Raw genomic sequence first — 20,685 nt, 5'->3', positions numbered from 1 at the left:
GGGAGATAGGCAAGTATAAAAATGACTAATACAAAGTAGAGTGAGGTAAGGATGAATTAACAGGATGGGAGATGATTACTGTGGCAGATTGGATTTTCCAGAAATTCCCACAGCAGTATTTTGAATCCCACATGTTCTTCCAGAATCTTGCCACAATCTCCCCTAGAGGAGGTGTCCCTAGGACTTGTGGCTGCCCCTACAAACACAATGCAGTAAAAGATGCTGGTTCAGTTCTGAGGACATCCCTTGGACGCTAGCTACCGCATTGTGAGGAAGCCCGGGCCACTTGGAGAAGGCATCTGGAGGTGCTGGAGCTGACACCAGCACCCAGTGCCAGACTGGGGAGTGAGGGAGCCACCTGATCATTCCAGTCCCCAGCCCTGGGGCTGTCCCAGCTGACCTCAAATACAGCAGAGACCCGTGCAAGCTGGACCTAAATTGCACACCCCCTGAAATACATAATTTATTTCATGGACATAGGTCTGAACATTAGAACAGATTCTTGAGGCCAGTTGTGGTGGTCCATGCCTGTAATCCCAGCACTTTGGGAGGCTGAGACAGCTGGATTGCTTGAGCTCAGGAGTTCTAGACCAGCATGGGCAACATAGCAAGACTCCATCTCTACAAAAAATACAAAGATCAGCTGAGTTTGATGGCGCAGACCTGCTGGTCCCAGCTACTCTGGAGGCTGAGGTGGGAAGGTCGCTTGAGACTGGGAGTTGGACGCAGCAGTGAGCTATGATTGTGTCACTGCACTCCATTCCAACCTGAGCCACAGAGCAAGACCGGCTCTTAAAAAAAAAAAAAAGAAAGGAAAGAAAGAAAAAAGAGAACAGTGGCTTCAGGAAAATTGTTCCACGGTAGGAGGCGTACGATCCTGATCTCTGTGTTTTGGAGAAGATGGAGGGGCCTAGCTTATGTCGAGACAGAGGAGTTCATAACTGTTAACTATACACAACGACGTGTCAAAAATTTTTACAAACTTCCAAGAGGTAACGATAAGAAGGAAGCGCCTGGACGCGGTGGCTCAAGCCTGTAATCCCAGCATTTTGGGAGGCCGATAGGGGCGGATCACGAGGTCAGGAGATGGAGACCATCCTGGCCAACACGGTGAAACCTCGTCTCTACTAAGAATACAAAAAAATTAGCCAGGCGTGGTGGCAGGCGGCTGTAGTCCCAGCTACCTGGGAGGCTTAGGCAGGAGAATGGCGTGAACCCGGGAGGCGGAGCTTGCAGTGAGTCGAGATCGCACCACTGCACTCCAGCCTGGGCGACAGAGCGAGACTCCGTCTCAAAAAAAAAAAAAAAAAAAGGAAGTAAAATAAGATTGGTTCGGTCCTGTCCGCTCTCAGCGGCTCAGCCCTAGGCCTCGGGGCCAGAACCGTGTTCCCCGCGCTACTCCGGCAGCGCCGGGATCGCGGCCTCCCCGAAGGGTGCCCAGGAGGCCTGGGTCGGCCGTGGCGCGCGAGGAAACGGCGGCTTCTCCACACTGAGCCGGGAAAGCCTATAGGCGACGAAGAACCCGGTAGCCTCGGCTTCCGCGCAGCTCCCACGCCACGCGACTGCCGGCCCCAGCCGTGCCTCTCGGGGCGCCCGTGGTCACCATGGCAACGCAGCGGACGTCGTCCAACGGCCGGCCTGGCGGCGGGGCTGGGCCGGGCAGGCGCGCGGGTCACGTGGCGGGGGCGGAGCCTGCGCGGGGTTGGGCGGAGCCTGCGCGGGGCCGGCAGTATCGGTACCGAGGCCCGAGCCGCGGGGGCCGAGCGAAGGCACCGCCGAGTCCGCAGTTCCCCCTTGGGCCTCCCCAGCAGCAGTCATGGGCAGTGAGTAGCGGCGGCTGGAGAGGGGCTCTGGCCAGGAACGCAGGCCCTGCCTGGGCTGCGGGCGGTGAGGCCGGCGCTCGCTCGGAGTCGTGCGAACCGGGGATGCGCGGGCCGCTCCGGGCCGCTGCGGAAGGGCACGGGCTGGGGGCCTCTGCCTAGGCTCCCCTAGACGTGCGAGGCCTTGCCCGGCGGGTACCGGGACCCGGAGGCCCGGGGTTTGCGTTCGATAGAGGGCGAGATGGCGCTGGGAGGCCATTGGTTTTGGGGGCGGGGAGTTAGGGCACCGGGTGAACCTAGACCACTTTTTAATTTTTCAGGAGTTAAAGAAATCTCGTATTTTTATTCCCTCGTCATCCTTCCTTGGCATGTTGTGTTGGATAAAGCTCCCTTAACTCGTTTAATTTTTAAAAAAGTGATGCATGGCGTGTGTTTTAGGGAGGAAAGGAGTGCGTTGGTAACAGCGTTTTCCTTAGACTGTTCATTCTGTAGCGCTTACTGAAAACTGTAAGGTTGTATAAGCCTTAGGGACGAGGCCTTATGTTATAGGAATGTTTTTCAGGGCCCTCCCCCTAACACTCAACCCCACATATGTGCGCGCAACTACTTGCATAGCCCTGAAGATGTTCGTTAGATGAATGGGCCGTGCATATCCAAGCAGGGCACCCATTGGCCAACTAGTGGACATTTGGGGGAAATTAGAAAGGAGTAGGAGAGACCCTTGGTAAAATTCTGCATCACAAGGATAGACAGGGGGCAGCCAAAAGCTTTGCTTGAACATGAATACCCCTTATAGATGATCATGAAGTGTCAAGAAATCCGAGTGGCTGGGATTGAGGTGGAGGGGAAGAGGGATGGAGAGATTCTAGGAAGTCTCCTGATGTGATTGATACTTGTTTTGCGTTAGCGATGAATGCTGTCATAATTCAGATTTACTTTCCAGGAAGTCCAAAATATTAGGTTGCTGCAAAAGTAATTGCGGTTTTCAATTAGTTTTGAAAAACCGGTTACTTTAGCACCAACCTAATAGTACTTGGGTAACAAACATCTGCCTATGACAATTAGTGAATCCTTCTGTCAAACATCAGTGACTGGTGGGGCGCAGAGGCTCACGCCTGTAATCCCAGCACTTTGGGAGGCCGAGGAGGGCGGATCACCGGAGGTCAGAAGTTCGAGACCAGCCTGGCCAACATGATGAACCCCCGTCTCTACTAAATATAAAAATTAGCCTGGTGTGGTGGTGGGCGCCTGTAATCCCAGCTCCTCAGGAAGCTGAGGCAGGAGAATCCCTTGAACCCAGGAGGCAGAGGTTGCAGTGAGCTGAGATCCTGCCACTGCACTTCAAGCCTGGGCGATAGAGTGAAACTCCCGTCTCGAAACAAACAAGCAAACAAACATCAGTGACTGCCCATCATTTGTAGAGGCTTTTAAAAAATATATAGTAAAATCAACTTTAGGCAACTGCAGAAACGTAATCACTCATGTCAGCTTTAAGACAGTTTTGGGATGTTAGTATACAGAAGCCAGTGTCTGTAGGGGAAGAAGAGCCGCAGAGCCTAATTAATACCTAGCTGCGGCTTGTCTTTCTCCACATTGCAGACCCTTTGGCAAAGGACAGAAGCTTGCTTGAGAGATTGTCATTTTCACCCTTCAGTTCTCTGGCAGAACTTGACTTAAGCCACACCAGAAGACAGCGTCTATCCTTAAAGAACCTTGATTTATCTTACCTTTATATACTACAAGACTAGTCTGGGAAAACAGTACTTTCTGATGAAATGTAATTGTAAATTCTCTGGGTTATTTTACATAAGCAGGTACTTTGATATTACCTGGGAGAGTTACCAGGCAATGAAATGTGGTCTGATGAAATGAAGCAGAGATTACATACTTTTTTTTTTGAGACAGAGTCTCGCTCTGTCACCCAGGCTGGAGTGCAGTGGCTGGAACTCGGCTTACTGCAAGCTCCGCCTCCTGGGTTCACGCCATTCTCCTGCCTCAGTCTCCTGAGTAGCTGGGACTACAGGCACCCGCCACCACACCCCAATAATTTGTTTTTTGTATTTTTAGTAGAGACGGGGTTTCACGTGTTAGCCAGGATGGTCTCTATATGCTGACCTTGTGATCCGCCCGCCTCGGCCTCCCAAAGTGCTAGGATTACAGGCGTGAGCCACCGTGCCTGGCCTACATACTTTAAAAAGTTAACTATAGAGGCCGGGTGCCGTGGCTCACGCCTGTAATCCCAGCACTTTGGGAGGCCGAGATGGGTGGATCACGAGGTCAGGAGTTCGATACCAGCCTGACCAACGTGGTGAAACCCCATCTCTACTAAACTACAAAAATTAGCCAGGCATGGTGCTGCGCACCTGTATTCCCAGCTACTCAGGAGGCTGAGGCAGGAGAATTGCTTGAACGCAGAGGGGCGGAGCTTGCAGTGAGCGGAGATGGCACCACTGCACTCCAGCCTGGGCGACAGAGAGAGAATCCGTCTCAAAAACAAAACAAAACAAAAACAGCTAACTATAGGGGCCAGGTGCCATGGTTCATGCCTGTAATCCCAGCACTTTGGGAGGCTGAGATGGGAGGAACACTTGATGTTAGGAGTTTGCGACAAGCCTGGCCACCATGGTGAAATCCCATCTCTAGTAAAAATACAAAAATTAGCCAGGCATGGTGACACGCGCCTGTAATCCCAGCTACTTGGGAGGCTGAGGCAGGAGAATCACTTGAACCTGGGAGGCGGTGATTGCACTGAGCCGAGGTCGTGCCACTGGCCAACACAGCGAGACACTGTCTCAAAAAAAAAAAGTTGACTATAGGAGGTGGTTGCATGATTTTTTTGTCACCTACGCATTTCGGCATCTTTCAGTTGTTTAAGCCAGTTCTCTGCAGAAGAGCCCATTTCCTATTGTACTTCCTGAGTGCAGAAGGCACCCTCCTGTCTTCCTCCTCTGATACCTGCTTTCTTCTATCATGCGTTGTCTCGTGGGTACCACGGTAGAGTACATTTGCTCCCTTTTTGATGTCATGATGCCCTTTGAACAGCCGCCTTTCTCTGTATATAAAATGATTGGATACAAGTGTGAGGAAGTAAAGTTTTGGAAAAAGATTGCTTGGATTACTTTGCTTCTGCTGACTAGCCATCAAACCATTTGGACTTTTTTGTCTCTTGAATGATATCTCTTCCTTTACGTATCATTTGAGATGGAGAACAGTATGATTTTTTAATTTGAGGCTGTAAGGATGGGGTGAATTGCTGGTGAAAGAGAATATTTGTGTTTGAGTCTCTAGAAAGATTTTTTTAACTTTATAATAATAGGGACATTTATTCTTTTTCTTTTTACAGTCAAATTTTTAGAAGTTATCAAACCATTCTGTGCAGTTCTACCAGAAATTCAGAAACCGGAAAGGAAAGTAAGTATAATATTTTAGTAATATAGAGGGTAGCTCAAGGACTTATCCTACTAAACCAGCACAATTCATTTCCTTTCCTCAGTCCTTCTCTGTTGGTAATTGAAAAACTATTGGTGCTCATCCTCCTTGCAAGAGGCACAAAGTGAATAAAACTAATATAAATCTGTTTAAATCTAGATAGATTATCTCATGCTTTCAAAAATGACTGTTCTTTAAGTTGTGACGTTTCCAAACTGTTTCTTCGGCCTGTGTGTTAGTTAAGACAGAGTGTTCTCCTGTCTGTAGTGATCCTTCATAAATCCTGTAGTATAGAGTGTGTATTGTGTTTGCTAATGATGTGACCCACTGGACTAGAAATAACCCGGTCCGCTGGGTAGATTTTGATGAGTACAGCTGTTTTATGTAAATGAATTGCATTTGTGCAAATACGTACCTCCCATTTCTTGATTCATTCATTGGAAAGAAAAATGACAGGAATGCATTCAGAAGATATTGTGACTGGGTGAAATCGTTCTTCTATCATTGCAAACTCTCAGAGTTAAGGTATTTAAATTCTGGAAATACTGTTAATTCTAGATTGGCCAGTTTCTAGAAATTCTTCATCAAACTACAAATTTCTCATCAAACTCATAGGAATAGGGATATAGAAATAGGTAAAAAATTTTAAACTTACTATTTGATTTAGAAGTATTTATTTATTTATTTATTTGGGATGGAGTCTCACTCTGTCACCTGGGCTAGAGTGCAGTGGCGCGATCTCAGCTCACTGCAAGCTCCGCCTCCCGGGTTCACGCCATTCTCTGGCCTCAGCCTCCCGAGTAGCTGGGACTGCAGGCACCCACCACCATGCCCGGCTAATTTTTTTATATTTTTAGTAGAGATGGGGTTTAGCCATGTTAGCCAGGATAGTCTCGATCTCCTGACCTCGTGATCCTCCTGTCTCGGCCTCCCAAAGTGCTGGGATTACAGGGATGAGCCACTGCACCCAGCTAGAAGTATTTTTTTATTGCTTTGAGTTTGTAAAAATAGTTGTTCCATTTACATTTAAGGCATTCTGAGAAACCCTGGCTTTGCAGTCTATAAAATATTCATATATGGCACTGTCACCAGCAGGCCTACCTTCACATAGTGCAGTATTCACCGAGTCACGTGCACATTGGATCTCTGTTTTGCTTTGGCTCCTTTTCAGTTTCATTTAACACTATACAATGCAGATGAGAACTGCCTGTATTGAAATTACCTTTTTTATGAAAAGTAAAGAAACTTGTATTCAGGAAGTTCAGCTGTTTGTTGTAGCTGCTACTAAGGTGAAAGGGACATTAAAAAACAATCTAGGCCGGTGCCGTGGCTCACACCTGTAATCCCAGCACTTTGGGAGGCCGAGGCGGGTGGTCAAGATACGGAGACCATCCTCACCAACATGGTGAAACCCTGACTCTACTAAAAATACAAAAAAATTAGCTGGGCATGGTGGCGTGTGCCTGTAGTCCCAGTTTCTTGGGAGGCTGAGGCAGGAGAATTGCTTGAACCTGGTGGGGCAGAGGTTGCAGTGAGCCGAGATTGTACCACTGCACTCCAGCCTGGGCAACAGGGCGAGGCTCTGTCTCAAAAAAAAAAAGGTGTGTATATATATATACACACATATATATACACACCTAAGATGGTACTTCAAAAAGGAAAAAGGGGCATTTAAGAGTGTATAATAGGATGTCACGATGGAGAACATTAATTATGTTTTTGTGTGGATTTGTGCTTTCAATTTGCTGTTTCAAAAACCAAACACCGAATGTTCTCACTCATAAATGGGAGTTGAACAGTGAGAACACATGGACACAGGGAGGGGAACATCACACACTGGGAGGGCCTGTCGGGGGTAAGGGGAAAGGGGAGGGAGAGCATTAGGACAAATACCTAATGCATACAGGGCTTTAAACCTAGATGATGAGTTGATGGGTGCAGCAAACCACCATGGCATATGTCTGCCTAAGTAACACACCAGCACGTTCAGCACATGTATCCTAGAACTTAAAGTAAAATTTGAAATAATAATAAAATCAAAATATTTAAGGTAAAAATTTTGAAGTAAAAGAGAAACTGAAAAATCTAGATTTGAAAATTCTTCCCTCAGTAGATTTAAAAAATACAAATATAAGAGAGCTTAATTTTTTAGAATATATTTATCTTTTTAAATTTGTTTTGTTACATGGATGTATTGTGTAGTGGCAGTCTGGGCTTTGAGTCTATCCATCACTCAAATAACGTTCATTGTACACATTAAGTAATTTCTCATCATCCATCTTTTCCTGCCACCTTTGTACCCTTTGGAGTCTCCACTGTCTATCATTCCATACTCTGTGTCCCTGTGTACACATTGTTTAGCTCCTACTTTTTTTTTTTTTTTTTTTGAGATGGAGTCTTGCTCTGTTGCCCAGGCTGGAGTGCAGTGGCACAATCTCGGTTCACTCCAAGCTCCGCCTCCCGGCTTCACACCATTCTCCTGCCTCAGCCTCCGGAGTAACTGGGACTACAGGTGGCGGCCAGCAAGCCCGGCTAATTTTTTGTATTTTTAGTGGAGACGGGGTTTCACTGTGTTAGCCAGGATGGTCTTGATCTCCTGACCTCGTGATATGCCCACCTTGGCCTCCCAAAGTGCTGGGATTACAGGCATGAGCCACCATGCCAGGCCTAGCTCCTCCTTTTTTTTTTTTTTTGAGACGGAGTTTCGCTCTTGTCTCCCAGGCTGGAGTGCAGTGGCATGATCTTGGCTCACTGCAACCTCCACCTCCCAGATTCAAGCAGTTCTGCCTCAGCCTCCTGAGTAGCTGGGGTTACAGGCATGCACCATCACACCCGGCTTTTATATATATATATATATTTGTATTTTTAGAGAGACGGGGTTTCACCATATTGGTCAGGCCGGTCTTGAACTCCTGACCTGGTGATCCGCCCGCCTCAGTTTTCCGAAGTGCTGGGATTACAGGCGTGAGCCACTGTGCCCGGCTAGCTGCTACTTTTTAAGTGAGAACCCACAGTGTTTGATTTTCCACTTCTGAGTAATTTCACTTAAGATAATCTCCTCCAGTTTCATCCAGGTTGCTGCAAGGGACATGGTTTAATTCTTTTCATGGCTCAAAAGTATTTCATTATTTACATATAGCATATCTTCTTTATCCAGTCATCAAGAAGCATCTGTGGGCCAGGCGCAGTGGCTCATGCCTGTAATGCCAGTACTTTGGGAGGCCGAGGCGGGTGGATCACAATGTCAGGAGATCGAAACCATCCTGTGAATGATGAAACCCCGTCTCCAAAATACAAAAAATTAGCTGGGCGTGGTGGTGGGTGCCTGTAGTTGCAGCTACTCGGGAGGCTGAGGCAGGAGAATGGCGTAAACCTGGGAGGTGGAGCTTGCAGTGAGCCAAGATCGTGCCACTGCACGTGCCACTCCAGCCTGGGCGACAGAGCGAGACTCCGTCTCAAAAAAAAAAAAAACAAGCATCTGTGCGTGTGTGTGTGTGTGTGTGTGTGTGTGTATATGAGAGAGAAAAAAATGTTCATAGAACTTTGTACCTAATAAACAAAAATGCTTCCTTTATTAACACATACAGACATTCCCATCTTTTGTGAATTAGGCCCCAAAGAAGAACCTCAAAAATCCACCCCCCCCAAAAAAAGTGCTGTTTCTTGGTTTTGATTGATGATTCTTTTTATTTTGTTGTACAGATCCAGTTTAGAGAGAAGGTTCTATGGACTGCTATAACGCTCTTCATTTTCTTAGTATGTTGTCAGGTATGTAATTATACTGTTAAATAAATGTCTCTACCATTGTTCTAAGGTCTTGATTGGTTAGAATTTGAGAATTTTTTGTTGTTGTTGTTAAAATAAAAATACATTGAGCTCAATATATTAAGCATTTTATTTTTATTTTTTTATTATTAATTTTTATCTGAGATGGAGTCTCACTCTGTCGCTCAAGCTAGATGCAGAGGCATGATCTCGACTCACTGTAACCTCTGCCTCCTGGGTTCAAGTGATTCTTCTTCCTTGGCCTCCCAAGTCTCGAACTCCTGACCTCAAGCTATCCACCTTCCTCAGCCTCCCAAAGTGCTGGCATTATAGGCGTGAGCCACCGTGCCCAGCCAAATTTTTGTATTTTTAGTAGAGATGGGGTTTTCCTGTGTTGGTCAGGCTTATCACGAACTCCTGACCTCAGGTGATCTACCTGCCTCAGCCTCCCAAATTGCTGGGATTACAGGCGTGAGCCACTGCACCCCTTTTTATCTGGCAATTTTTTGTTTTTAAATGAGACGCGGTCTCTATGTTGCCCAGGCTGGTCTCCAGCTCCTAGGCTCAGGTGATCCTCCTGCCTCAGCCTCCCTAGTACGTAGGCCAGCAGATGTGCCCCACCATGCCTGGCTAATTTTTAAATTCTTTTGCCGGGAAAGGGTCACACTAAAACCAAATTTTTAGAATCTTGGGTTGTACTATGTTTAAAAATTACTAAAATTCGATCGATGATAGTGTTTTTTTGTTTTTGTTTTTTGGTTTCTTTTTTGAGACAAGGTCTCACTCTGTCACTCAGGCTGGAGTGATCACTTCAGCCTTGACTTCCCCAAACCCAGGTGATCTTCCCATCAGCCTTCTGACTAGCTGGGACTACCGGCACAAGCCACCACACCCAGTTAATTTTTTTGGTATTTTTTGTAGAGGTGGGGTTTTGCCATGTTGCCCAGGCTGGTCTCGAATTCCTGGGCTCAAGCCATACATCTACCTCTGTCTCCCACAGGGCTGGGATTACACGCCTGAGCCACCACACCCAGCCCAATGATACTTTCAAATAAAATTTTGCAGACATGCTAACTTCACAGTGTGAGTATGAAATGTGATCTGCCTATGTTTTAGGGTTGTTGTAAAGATTAAATAAGATAACTTAGGTCAAGGTGGATGGGCATGGTGGCTCATGCCCATAATCCCAGCACTTTGGCAGGCCGAGGCAGGCGGATTATTTGACATCAGGAGTTGAGACCAGTCTGGTCAACATGGTGAAACCCTGTCTCTACTAAAAATACAAAAATTAGCTGGGCATGGTGGTGTGCACATGTAATCCCAGCTACTCAGGAGGCTGAGGCAGGAGAATCACTTGAACCCAGGAAGTGGAGGTTGCAGTGAGCCGAGATCACGCCACTGCATTCTAACCTGGGCAGCAGAGCGAGTTGCCATCTCAAATAAATAAATGAATAAAAACCGGATAATTTAGGTCAAGGTTTTTTGGGGAGTTCGAAAAGCTATTAAAATACTTGTAAAACTTTTAAAAAATTATATTAGGAAGCAGTAGAACAGATTAGGTACCTAATCTGGAGAAAAACTAACTATATTTACTTTCTGAAAAATGAAATGATCTGATAATTTAAGTACTTTTACTACTGTACTTGCTTTAAATTTGTTTTAAATAGTCAGGGAGAGAAGTTTAAAGAAACAAAAATACAAAGAAAAAAAGAATAGTCATCCATATTTCTACCATTTACTTTCAGCATCTTAGAAACTCCTCTCCCCTGGCCGGGCTCGGTGGCTCAAGCCTGTAATCCCAGCACTTTGGGAGGCTGAGACGGGTGGATCACGAGGTCAGGAGATCGAGACCATCCTGGCTAACACAGTGAAACCCCGTCTCTACTAAAAAATACAAAAAAACTAGCCGGACGAGGTGGCGGGTGCCTGTAGTCCCAGCTACTCGGGAGGCTGAGGCAGGAGAACGGCGTGAACCCGGGAGGCGGAGTTTGCAGTGAGCTGAGATCCGGCCACTGCACTCCAGCCCGGGCGACAGAGCGAGACTCCGTCTCAAAAAAAAAAAGAAACTCCTCTCCCCACCATTAAAAAAAAAAGTCAACCTTATGGAGGTATAATACATACACGGTAAAGTGCACCTGTTTTTAGGCATACGTTTTGGAGAGTTTTGACAAATTTGTGCACCCACGTAACTGCAACCTCTGTGGATATAGAACATTCTGTCACCCCCAAAGTTCACTGTAACCTTTCTCAGTGAATCTCCACAGGCCCAGGCCGCCACTGATCTACATCCTGTTACTCTACTTTCATTTGTTTTTTCTAGAGCTTCATGTAAATAGAATCATACGGTAGTATTCTTTAGTGTCTGATGTCATCATAATCTTTTTGAGATTAATTCATATGGTCATTACATCAGTAATTCATTCCTTTTTATTTCTGAATACTGTTGTAATGTATGAAGTTATCACAGTTTATTCATTCATTCACTTGTTAGACGTTTGGGTTGTTTCCAGATTTTGGCTACAACAAATTAATTTGCTATGAACATTCATGAATATGTATTTCTGTGGATATTTTTCATGGGTGAGTACTTAGGAGTACAGTTGTGGGGTTTATAGTAAGTGTATGCTCAGCTTTATAAGAAATTGTCAGCTCTTTTCTAAGTGGTTGCCCCATTTTGCTTGTTTGTTTGTTTGTTTGTTTGGAGACAGTCTCGCTCGGTCGCCCAGGCTGGAGTGCAGTGGTGCGATCTTGGCTCACTGCAAGCTCCGCCTCCCGGTTTCCAGCGATTTTCCTATCTCAGCCTCCTGAGTAGCTGGGATTACAGGCATGTGCTATCATGCCCAGCTAATTTTTGTATTTTTCGTAGAGCTGGGGTTTCACCATGTTGGACAGGCTGGTCTTGAACTCCTGACCTCAGGTGATCTGCCTGCCTCAGCCTCCCAAAGTGCTGGGATTCCAGGCGTGAGCCACCACACCCAGCTCTTGGTTGCCCCATTTTGTGTTTTCACCAGCCACGTTTTGGGGTTCCAGTTGATCTGTGTCCTGGTCTACTTTTGTTATTTTTGATTATTTGAATAGTAGTCATCTTGCCGGGCGCAGTGGCTCATGCCTGTAATCCCAGCACTTTGGAAGGCTGAGGCGGGTGGGTCACCTGAGGTTGGGAGTTCGAGACCAGCCTGACCAACATGGAGAAACCTCGTCTTTACTAAAAATACAAAATTGGGCTGGAAGTGGTGGCTCATGGCTATAATCCAGCACTTTGGGAGGCTGAGGCAGGCAGATCACGAGGTCAGGAGATTGAGACCATCCTGGCTAACATGGTGAAACCCCGTCTCTACAAAAAATTGGGCCGGCGTGGTGGCAGGTGCCTGTAGCCCCAGCTACTCGGGGTGCTGAGGCAGGAGAATGGCGTGAACCCAGGAGGCAGAGCTTGCAGTGAGCTGAGATCGAGCCACTGCACTCCAGCCTGGGAAACAGAGCGAGACTCTGTCTCAAAAAAAAAAAAAGAAAAAAAATATAAAATTGGCCGGGCATGGTGGCAAATACCTGTAATCCCAGCTACTTGGGAGGCTGAGGCAGGAGAATCACTTGAACTGGGGAGGCGGAGGTTGCGGTTAGCCGAGATGGCGCCATTGCACTCCAGCCTGGGTAACAAGAGCGAAACTCCACCTCAAAACAAGCAAACAAAAAAATAGTAGTCATCCTAAGGCATGTGGTTTTAATTTGCATTTCCCTGATAAATGCTATTGAGCAACATCTTCATATGCCTATGAGTGCTTGTTTATTTATCAGAAGAGTAAAGTGTCAGATTTGTAAAGTGTCTTTGCAAAGCTTTTGCCTATTTAAAAAATTGATTATTGTCTCATCATTGAATTATAAACATTTTTACATTTTCTGGATACAAGTCCTTTGTTAGATGTGTGTATTAGGAATTATTTCTCCCAGTCTGTGGCTTGCCTTTTTTCTTAACGGTATCTTTTGAAGAACAGAAGTTTAAACATTTTATTTTTTTCTTTTTATATTTTTTCAGAGACAGACTCTTGCCATGTGGCCCAGGCTGTCCTCGAACTCCTGGGCTCAAGCAGTCCTCCTGCTTCAGCCTCCTGAGTAGCTGGGACTACAGGCGCGTGCCACTGCGCCCAGCAGGAGTTTTAAATTTTGATGAAGTTTAGTTTATGTGTTTTTTGTTCCTTGGATGGCTTAGAGTTTTTGCTTCCTAAGGAATTTTTGCCTATTCTAATGTCATGAAGATTGTCTCCTGTGTTCTTCCAAACATTTTATAGTTTTAGCTTGTATGTTTTGGTCTGTGATCTGTTCCAAGGTAATTTTTATGTGTGGCGTGAGGTAAGGGTTGATTTTCATTTCCTTTTACATGAGTATCCAGCACCATTTGCTGAGAAAAATTCCCCATTGAATTACTCAGGCCTCTTTGTTGAAAATTGGTTAACCATATAAGCATGAGTCTGTTCTGTGCTCTCTGTTGATCTATGTATGTGTCCATCCTACTGTAAGCCACTTCTTAGTAAGTCCTATAATCAGTTTGCAATCATTACTCCAACTTTGTTCTTCTTTTTCAGAATTGTTGTGGCTATTCTAGATCCTTCTTATTTCCATATAGATTTTAAAATCGACTTGTCAATTTCTACAAGAAAGTCTGCTGGGATTATCATTCGTGTTACTTTGAATTTATAGGTCAATTTAAGAGAATTACCATATTGACAATATTCAATCTTCTAATCCAGGGCTCAGTGAATTTTTTTTCTGTCAAAGTTCAGATAATAAATATTTTGGGCTTTGCTGCTAAAGTTTAGGAATCCAAGAAGAAAACAGAAAGAATGACATTTCGCATGCCTGTTTCTTTTTTTTCGATTCTCCTGCCTCGGCCTTTAGAGTAGCTGGGACAACCGGCACGAGCCACCATGCTCAGCTAATTATTTTGTATTTTTAGTAGAGATGGGGTTTTACCATGTTGGCCAAACAGGTCTCGAACTCCTGACCTCGAGTGATCTGCCCACCTTGGCCTCCCAGAGTGCTGGGATTATAGGCATGAGCCACTGCGCCCAGCGTCACATGACTGTTTCATGTAATAAATTAATTTATGCATCTTAGGTTACATTATTTCTTCTCTAATACGTTTATATAGTTGCCAGACTGTTTCTTTTCTTCTTTCTCATACTTAGGCAGCTCTGCCTGGTGTGGGAGATTTCTTTATTCTCTTTCCTCTGAATCTCAAAGAGATTCTAGTCAGTTTTCTTTAGGGAGTGGTAGGAGGTGAGATAAACTGAGGTAAGTACAGTACGTGCTGCCTGGACTCTGCTCTCTCTTCACTTAAGAAAATTATTGTATTTAATTGGTACATAACTGATGTATATATTTTCAGTGTACCTGTGATAATTTAATGCATTTGTATAATGTATAAAGATCAAATCAGGGTAAAGGATATCCATCACCTTAAATACTTGTCCTTTCTTTACGCTGGAAACATTTGACGTATTCCGTTTAGCCGGTTTTTGTTTTTGTTTGAGATGGAGTCTCAGCTCCGTTGCCCAGGCTGGAGTGCCATCGTGCCATCTCGGCTCACTGGAACCTCCGCTTCCCGGGTTCAAGTGATTATTGTGCCCCAGCCTTCCAAGTAGCAGGGATTACAGGCGCGTGTCATCACACCTGGCTAATTTTTTTGTGTTTTTAGTAGAGATGGGATTTCACTATGTTGGCCAGGTTGGTCTTGAACTCCTGAGTTCTTGAGCCTCTGCCTCCCAAAGTGCTGGGATTACAGGCGCAAGCCACTGTGCCCGGACCCTTCTAGTTATTTTAGAATGTACAATATTTCTTGGATTTTTGTTGACCGTCTTGAGAAGCTGTCCGCTATCCGACTGAGGGCGAGTGTCTTTCATTCTAGGCTCCAGATTGCTGCCCTGGAGTGGAAGAGTTTTTCATTCCCAATTCGGTGTAGCCCGTGATACTTCACTTCCATCAGAGAGGCTCAGCCCGTTGCTGTCTTCTCTTTCATCCATTTCTTCCCAGCTGCTGTTTCCCTTCCTTCTTATCCAGAGGAGGGAACAAGATAAGAATATCTGCGGTTTACTTCCTCCAGATTTGGAACGTTGATGGGAGGTCTAAGATCCTGTCGACTTCCCGTTGTGAGGGTCAGGAGCAGCTCTGGTGTTGAGTCTCCTTCCTTCTCAACTGTCTGGAGTTTTCCCCAGGACCACCAGGCTTCAAGTTGACAGTCCCTTTTCTTGTTTGGCTGCTTCACAGATTTTTTTCTCTTTCCATAGCTTTTTTCGTTCTTGGTAGCTTTTGCTATTTTACATGTTTTAAAAAAATGTATTTTAGGCTGGGCATGGTAGCTCACACCTGTAATCTCCTCACTTCGGGAGGCAGAGGCGGGCAGATCAGGAGTTTGAGACCAATCTGGCCAAAATGGTGAAACCTTTTCTCTACTAAATATACAAAAATTAGCCGGGCGTGGTGGCACACACCTGTAATCCCAGCTACTTGGGAGGCTGAGACAGGATAATTGCTTGAACCTGGGAGGTGGCGGTTGCAATGAGCCAAGATTATATCATGGCATTCCATCCTGGGTGACAGTGAGACTCTGTTTCCAAAATAAATAAATAAATAAATAAATAAATAACTGTGTTTTATGATGTGTCAGCGGAGGAAAATGCTGTGATTTAATTTCATCTTGCCATCTCCCCCTACAAATTGTTTGGTTTTCTGTTTGGAAATCCCTGGTGCTAATTTTCTGTTTCTCCATCTGATTAGTTCAGGTTTCCATTAGGGCATGGAATGCTTTGTTTCTCTGAGTACTGTACTGTATTTTTGTCAAGTTTGTTAAAAGAGAACCTTCAGACAAGATAAACTTAGGGTTTATTTGAGCATTAAAGGATTCATGAACCTGACAGCACTCAACATGGGTAGAGGGTCCGAGAGCTGCTCCATAGGTGTGGGCAGTGAGCTTTTGTAGCAGAGGTAAAGAATTGCAGAAGTAAAGAAATTACTTGATTGGCTACAGCTAGGCATTTGCCTCTTTTGATTATGGTCCTGTGACAGGTTTCTGTGTAGCTAATAGGCGGGTTGGCTGTCTGTAATTGGCTGAAACTCATTCAGAATCAAATATGCTCTAAGGTCATTTTCAGTTTTCTTTTGTGAGATTTCAGGGTATAGGCCGGGTGCGGTGGCTCAAGCCTGTAATCCCAGCACTTTGGGAGGCCGAGACGGGCGGATCACGAGGTCAGGAGATCGAGACCATCCTGGCTAACACGGTGAAACCCCGTCTCTACTAAAATATACAAAAAATTAGCCGGGCGAGGTGGCGGGCGCCTGTAGTCCCAGCTACTCGGGAGGCTGAGGCGAGAGAATGGCGTAAACCCGGGAGGCGGAGCTTGCAGTGAGCTGAGATCCGGCCACTGCACTCCAGCCCGGGCGACAGAGCGAGACTCCGTCTCAAAAAAAAAAAAAAAAAAAAAAAAAAAGAGATTTCAGGGTACAGAAACAACCACAGGCTAATGGCCACCTGCTTAGAGTGCCTTAACAAGTTGAAACTGATTATTATATTAAATATAGCAAAAAGTTTGGAACTCTGCAACTGTGACAGATTCATAGAAAATAGGCTCCTATTGTTGCCCACCTGTTGTTGTACATGATCCTTCAACTATGGAATTTACTAAGTGAAATAAAATGAGAAACCAATTTTCATAATCCTATTGGCTGCAGGAAAGGAGGGTATACCATTAATTATGGGAGATTGGCTTGTTCCATTTCCCACAGAGCACCTAACCATCGGGGATTAAGGAAGGTCATTGGGCCGAATGACCGCTTTCCACTTGTGGAATATTTTGATATGGACTCTCCTGTAATGTTTCTTTTGTTTTTTTGGAGACAGAGTCTCGCTCTGTCGCCCAGGCTGGAGTGCAGTGGCACTATGTCCACTCACTGCAAGCCTTGCCTCCCAGTTTCAAGCGATTTTCCTGTCTCAGCCTCCTGAGTAGCTGGGATTATAGGCACGAGCTGCCACTCCCGGCTAGTTTTTGTATTTTTAGTAGAGATGGGGTTTCACCATGTTGACCAGGCTGGTCTCGAACTCCTGGCCTCAAGTGATCTGTCCACCTTGGCCTCCCAAGATGTTGGGGTTACAGGCTTGAGCCACTGCGCCTGGCCCTCACCTCTCTCTTTGAATGAAGAGTGTCTATAGCTGCAAGATGCACATAAAATATCCATGCTTCATGCTTTACCAGTTTTGTTACCCAGCTAATAAATTTAGACATTCAGAGAGGTTTCGGTTGATCACGTGAGTTGTTTAAAATTGCTGCCAGCATGTTTTGTAACTTTGTTTTTTTGGTTTTTTTTTTGAGATGGAGTCTCGGAGTCTTGCTCTGTTGCCCAGGCTGGAGTGCAGTGGCGCATCTCAGCTCACTGCAAGCTCTGCCTCCCGGGTCCATGCCATTCTCCTGCCTCAGCCTCCCAAGTAACTGGGAGTACAGGCGCCTGCCACCACACCTGGCAAATTTTTTTTTTATATTTTTAGTAGAAACGAGGTTTCACCATGTTAGCCAGGATGGTCTCGAACTTCTGACCTCGTGATCCGCCTGCCTTGGCCTCCCAAAGTGCTGGGATTACAGGTGTGAGCCACCACGCCCGGCCTTGTAACGTTCTTAAAAATCAGTTTCATGTGGAGAAGGTTTTTGAAATGTCTTTTTCCGATCCCCACATGGTTGAGGAGGGGTTGAGGCCAAGTGCTGTATCCTAAACATGGGTCATATAATATGAAGCAATCTGAATAAGGTGTTTCTTTTTTGTTGTTGTTGTTTTAATGAAAAGTTAATGTCCGCATGATGGAAAATTTGATCCATTTGAAAAGAATACAGAAGAAAAAGTCAACCATAATTCCACCATTTACAGATAATCACTGTTTAGGATTTAAAAACATATCTACTCCTAGTTTTATTTTCTGTACATCTATTTACAGTGTCAATGTTTATATATACACGTTTGTACTTTTGTTTTTATACTAGGGCCTCTTAACAGTGGCACTCCTAAATTTTAGTGGGATGATTCCTTGTCACGGGGGGGCTGTCCTGTGTATTTTAGGATGTTCAGCAGCATCTCTGGCTTCTACCCACTAGATGCTAGCAGCACCCCCTGTTCTGTGAAAGGGCTGTATATGCAAAATGACCCCCAAACACTGAAGGAGCTGAGAAACCAATCAATGTGGGAGACAAATCCAGTTTGTCAGTAGAGGGTGATTTTATGGACAGAAGCATAGTTTGGGGCAGCAGTAAGACAGGGAAAGGCCTGCACTCTTACTCTCAGACCCGGGGCTAATCTATCACAGGGAAAGGGTGTACACACTTTGTGCAGGACAATTGAAGGCAGCCTTCCAGAACATGTAACAATGCTCTGTGTCACCGCCTGTCATTTGTGTAACAGCATCAAGGTTGCTTGGATCTCAGGGCAGCATTTATAGCGAGTGCATGTTCTTATACTAAGGACTGTAAATAAAGCAGGAATCAGGAGTTACTCCTGGGACCAGGGTTGAGCAGAAGTCAGCCTGCTAGATTAGCATCCAAGATGGAGTCACTTTGGTCTCCACCTCAACCCCAAGTTGTGACAACCAAAAATGTCTCTAGATATTGCCAAATGTCTTGGGTAGGGGCTAAAATCACCCCAGGTTGAGAACTGCTATTTTATATTTAGTTTTATGACATAAGTACTTCTTCCATGTTATTACAGATTTAGTAAGCATAATTTTTAGTGGCTCTATAATATTCCACCGTGGATATCATCTTCAGTCTTACATTGAGAAGAGTGACCTTGGCTGTCTTTAGTACATAGAGCTTTGCAAAATTATTCTATGACTAGGCAGGTATAATATTCCATAATCTACTGGTGGGAGTGTTTTTTAAATCGTGGTAAAAGTATATAAAATATGACATCTTAACCATTTTTAGATGTACAGTTTAGTAACATTAGGAATATTCACATTGTTGTACCACAACACTCCATAACCGATGTGAATATTTACTAGTGAATGCACTAAGTAATGATTTGTTGTTTTTATTTTTATTTTCACTTTCTGGTTCTTTTAATTATATTTTTTTATTAACCCTTATCTATGTGATGGAATGTTTTTCTTTTTATTTTCTTTTTAATAAACAGCTTTACCTTGAAGATACGCTTGTTTCTGTTAAGGAACATGAGAATAGTTTTTTAAAAAGTATTGCAAACATTAAGTGAATACACTGTAAATTAAGTACACACTTTATACTTTTTTTTTTTTTTTGAGACAGTCTCTGTCACCCAGGCTGGAGTGCGGTGGTGCGATCTCGGCTCACTGCAGCCTCTGCCTCCTGGGTTCAATCGATTCTTATGCCTCAGCCTTATTAATACAGTTTCATAAACTATTTTGTGTACTATTTTAGATCCCTCTGTTTGGAATCATGTCATCAGATTCTGCAGATCCTTTCTACTGGATGAGAGTTATTCTGGCTTCCAATAGAGGTATGCGTGTCTTTTCTGTCTCCACATTCCTACTCACAGCAAACAGATGGAAATGTGGATTAGCAATGAGAGTTCAGTGCCTACAGGGAGGGGAGGATATCATTGCCTAGAGAAGCCTAGCGTGTAGATAACGACACCACCATGCGATTACCGTAATCATAGAGAAATCTGTTCTTGGGTTTTCACGGACTAGAAAACCCTGATCTTCAGTGTCAAAGAAGGTGATGTCCAGGTAACATTGGAATTGGAGTCCAGGTGGGGCCTGGTGGCTCACCCCTGTAATCCCAGCACTTTGGGAGGCTGAAATGGGCGGATCACTTGAGGCCAGGAGTTTGAGACCAGCCTGGCCAACATGGTGAAATCCCCGTTTCTACTGAAAATACAAAAATTAGCCAGGCGTGGTGGTGTGCACCTGTAATGCCAGCTACTCGGGAGGCTGAGGCAAGAGAATTGCTTGAACGTGGGAGGTGGAGGTTACAGTGAGCTAAGATCATACCCCTGCCAATCCATTCTGGGTAACAGAGTAAGACTCTGTCTACAAAAAAAAAAAAAAAAAAGAGGAGTCCAGTATGTGAGCCAGTGGGGGAGCTCAGCTGGAGCTGAGCCTGAAGCCTCAAGCAACATGGTTCATCTGGGAAATTGTGGCTGAGGATGCTGGACAGTGAGACTAGCAAGGGGTACAACCAGTCTTGAGGTTTCTTGCATTTAGGAACAGTGGTTGCCTCTTTTTTGGAAACACTTTTTTTGGGTGATCCTTCCACTTCAGCCTCCTGAGTAGCTGGGACAATAGGCGCGTGCCACCATGCCTGGCTAATTTTTGTAGTTTTGTAGAGATGCGGTTTTGCTGTGTTGCCCAGGCTGGTCTTGTACTCCTGGGTTCATGCCATCCTCCCTCCCCGGGCTTTCAAAGTGCCGGGATTACAGGTGTGAGCCACTGCACCCAGCCTGGAAACACTGTAGCTGGCAGATTTCTTTTAAATGTTTTTAGGTTATAAAGGTAATATTGATTTATTATTTAAAAACTGCACTAGCAGTTTGTATATAGATTTATATGAAGCTGAAAAGAAAAGTGTCACTTCTGAGGGGAGCTCTGGCGAATTTGTTAGATTGGTGACTATGCATTGAGGCCTTTTCTTTTCACGTACATTCACCTACATACATCTATATA

General features: G+C 44.9%; 1 protein-coding gene across 3 annotated transcripts in view; it reads left to right on the top strand.

Moving 5' to 3' along the window:
- Nucleotides 1-1,589: 1,589 nt before the first annotated feature.
- The window catches only part of SEC61A2 (SEC61 translocon subunit alpha 2), a 41,018-nt gene continuing 21,922 nt past the window's right edge, over nt 1,590-20,685 (top strand). For 2 of the 3 annotated variants that reach the window (XR_004436630.1, XM_033209213.1), the window contains exons 1-4: nt 1,590-1,887; nt 5,164-5,231; nt 8,952-9,017; nt 19,439-19,517. Coding sequence is in view for 2 of the 3 variants with exons in the window: in XM_033209213.1 (XP_033065104.1) it covers nt 1,605-1,887; nt 5,164-5,231; nt 8,952-9,017; nt 19,439-19,517 (496 nt within the window). In the remaining variant the exon portion in view is untranslated. The remainder of the gene's footprint in view (nt 1,888-5,163; nt 5,232-8,951; nt 9,018-19,438; nt 19,518-20,685) is intronic. The other variant, XM_033209214.1, reaches the window with a different exon arrangement.

This window comes from Trachypithecus francoisi, unplaced genomic scaffold (genome assembly GCF_009764315.1).
Source record: "Trachypithecus francoisi isolate TF-2019V2 unplaced genomic scaffold, Tfra_2.0 Lachesis_group9, whole genome shotgun sequence".
NCBI classification, from domain to species: Eukaryota; Metazoa; Chordata; class Mammalia; order Primates; family Cercopithecidae; genus Trachypithecus; species Trachypithecus francoisi.
This window is presented reverse-complemented; position numbering and strand designations above follow the sequence as displayed.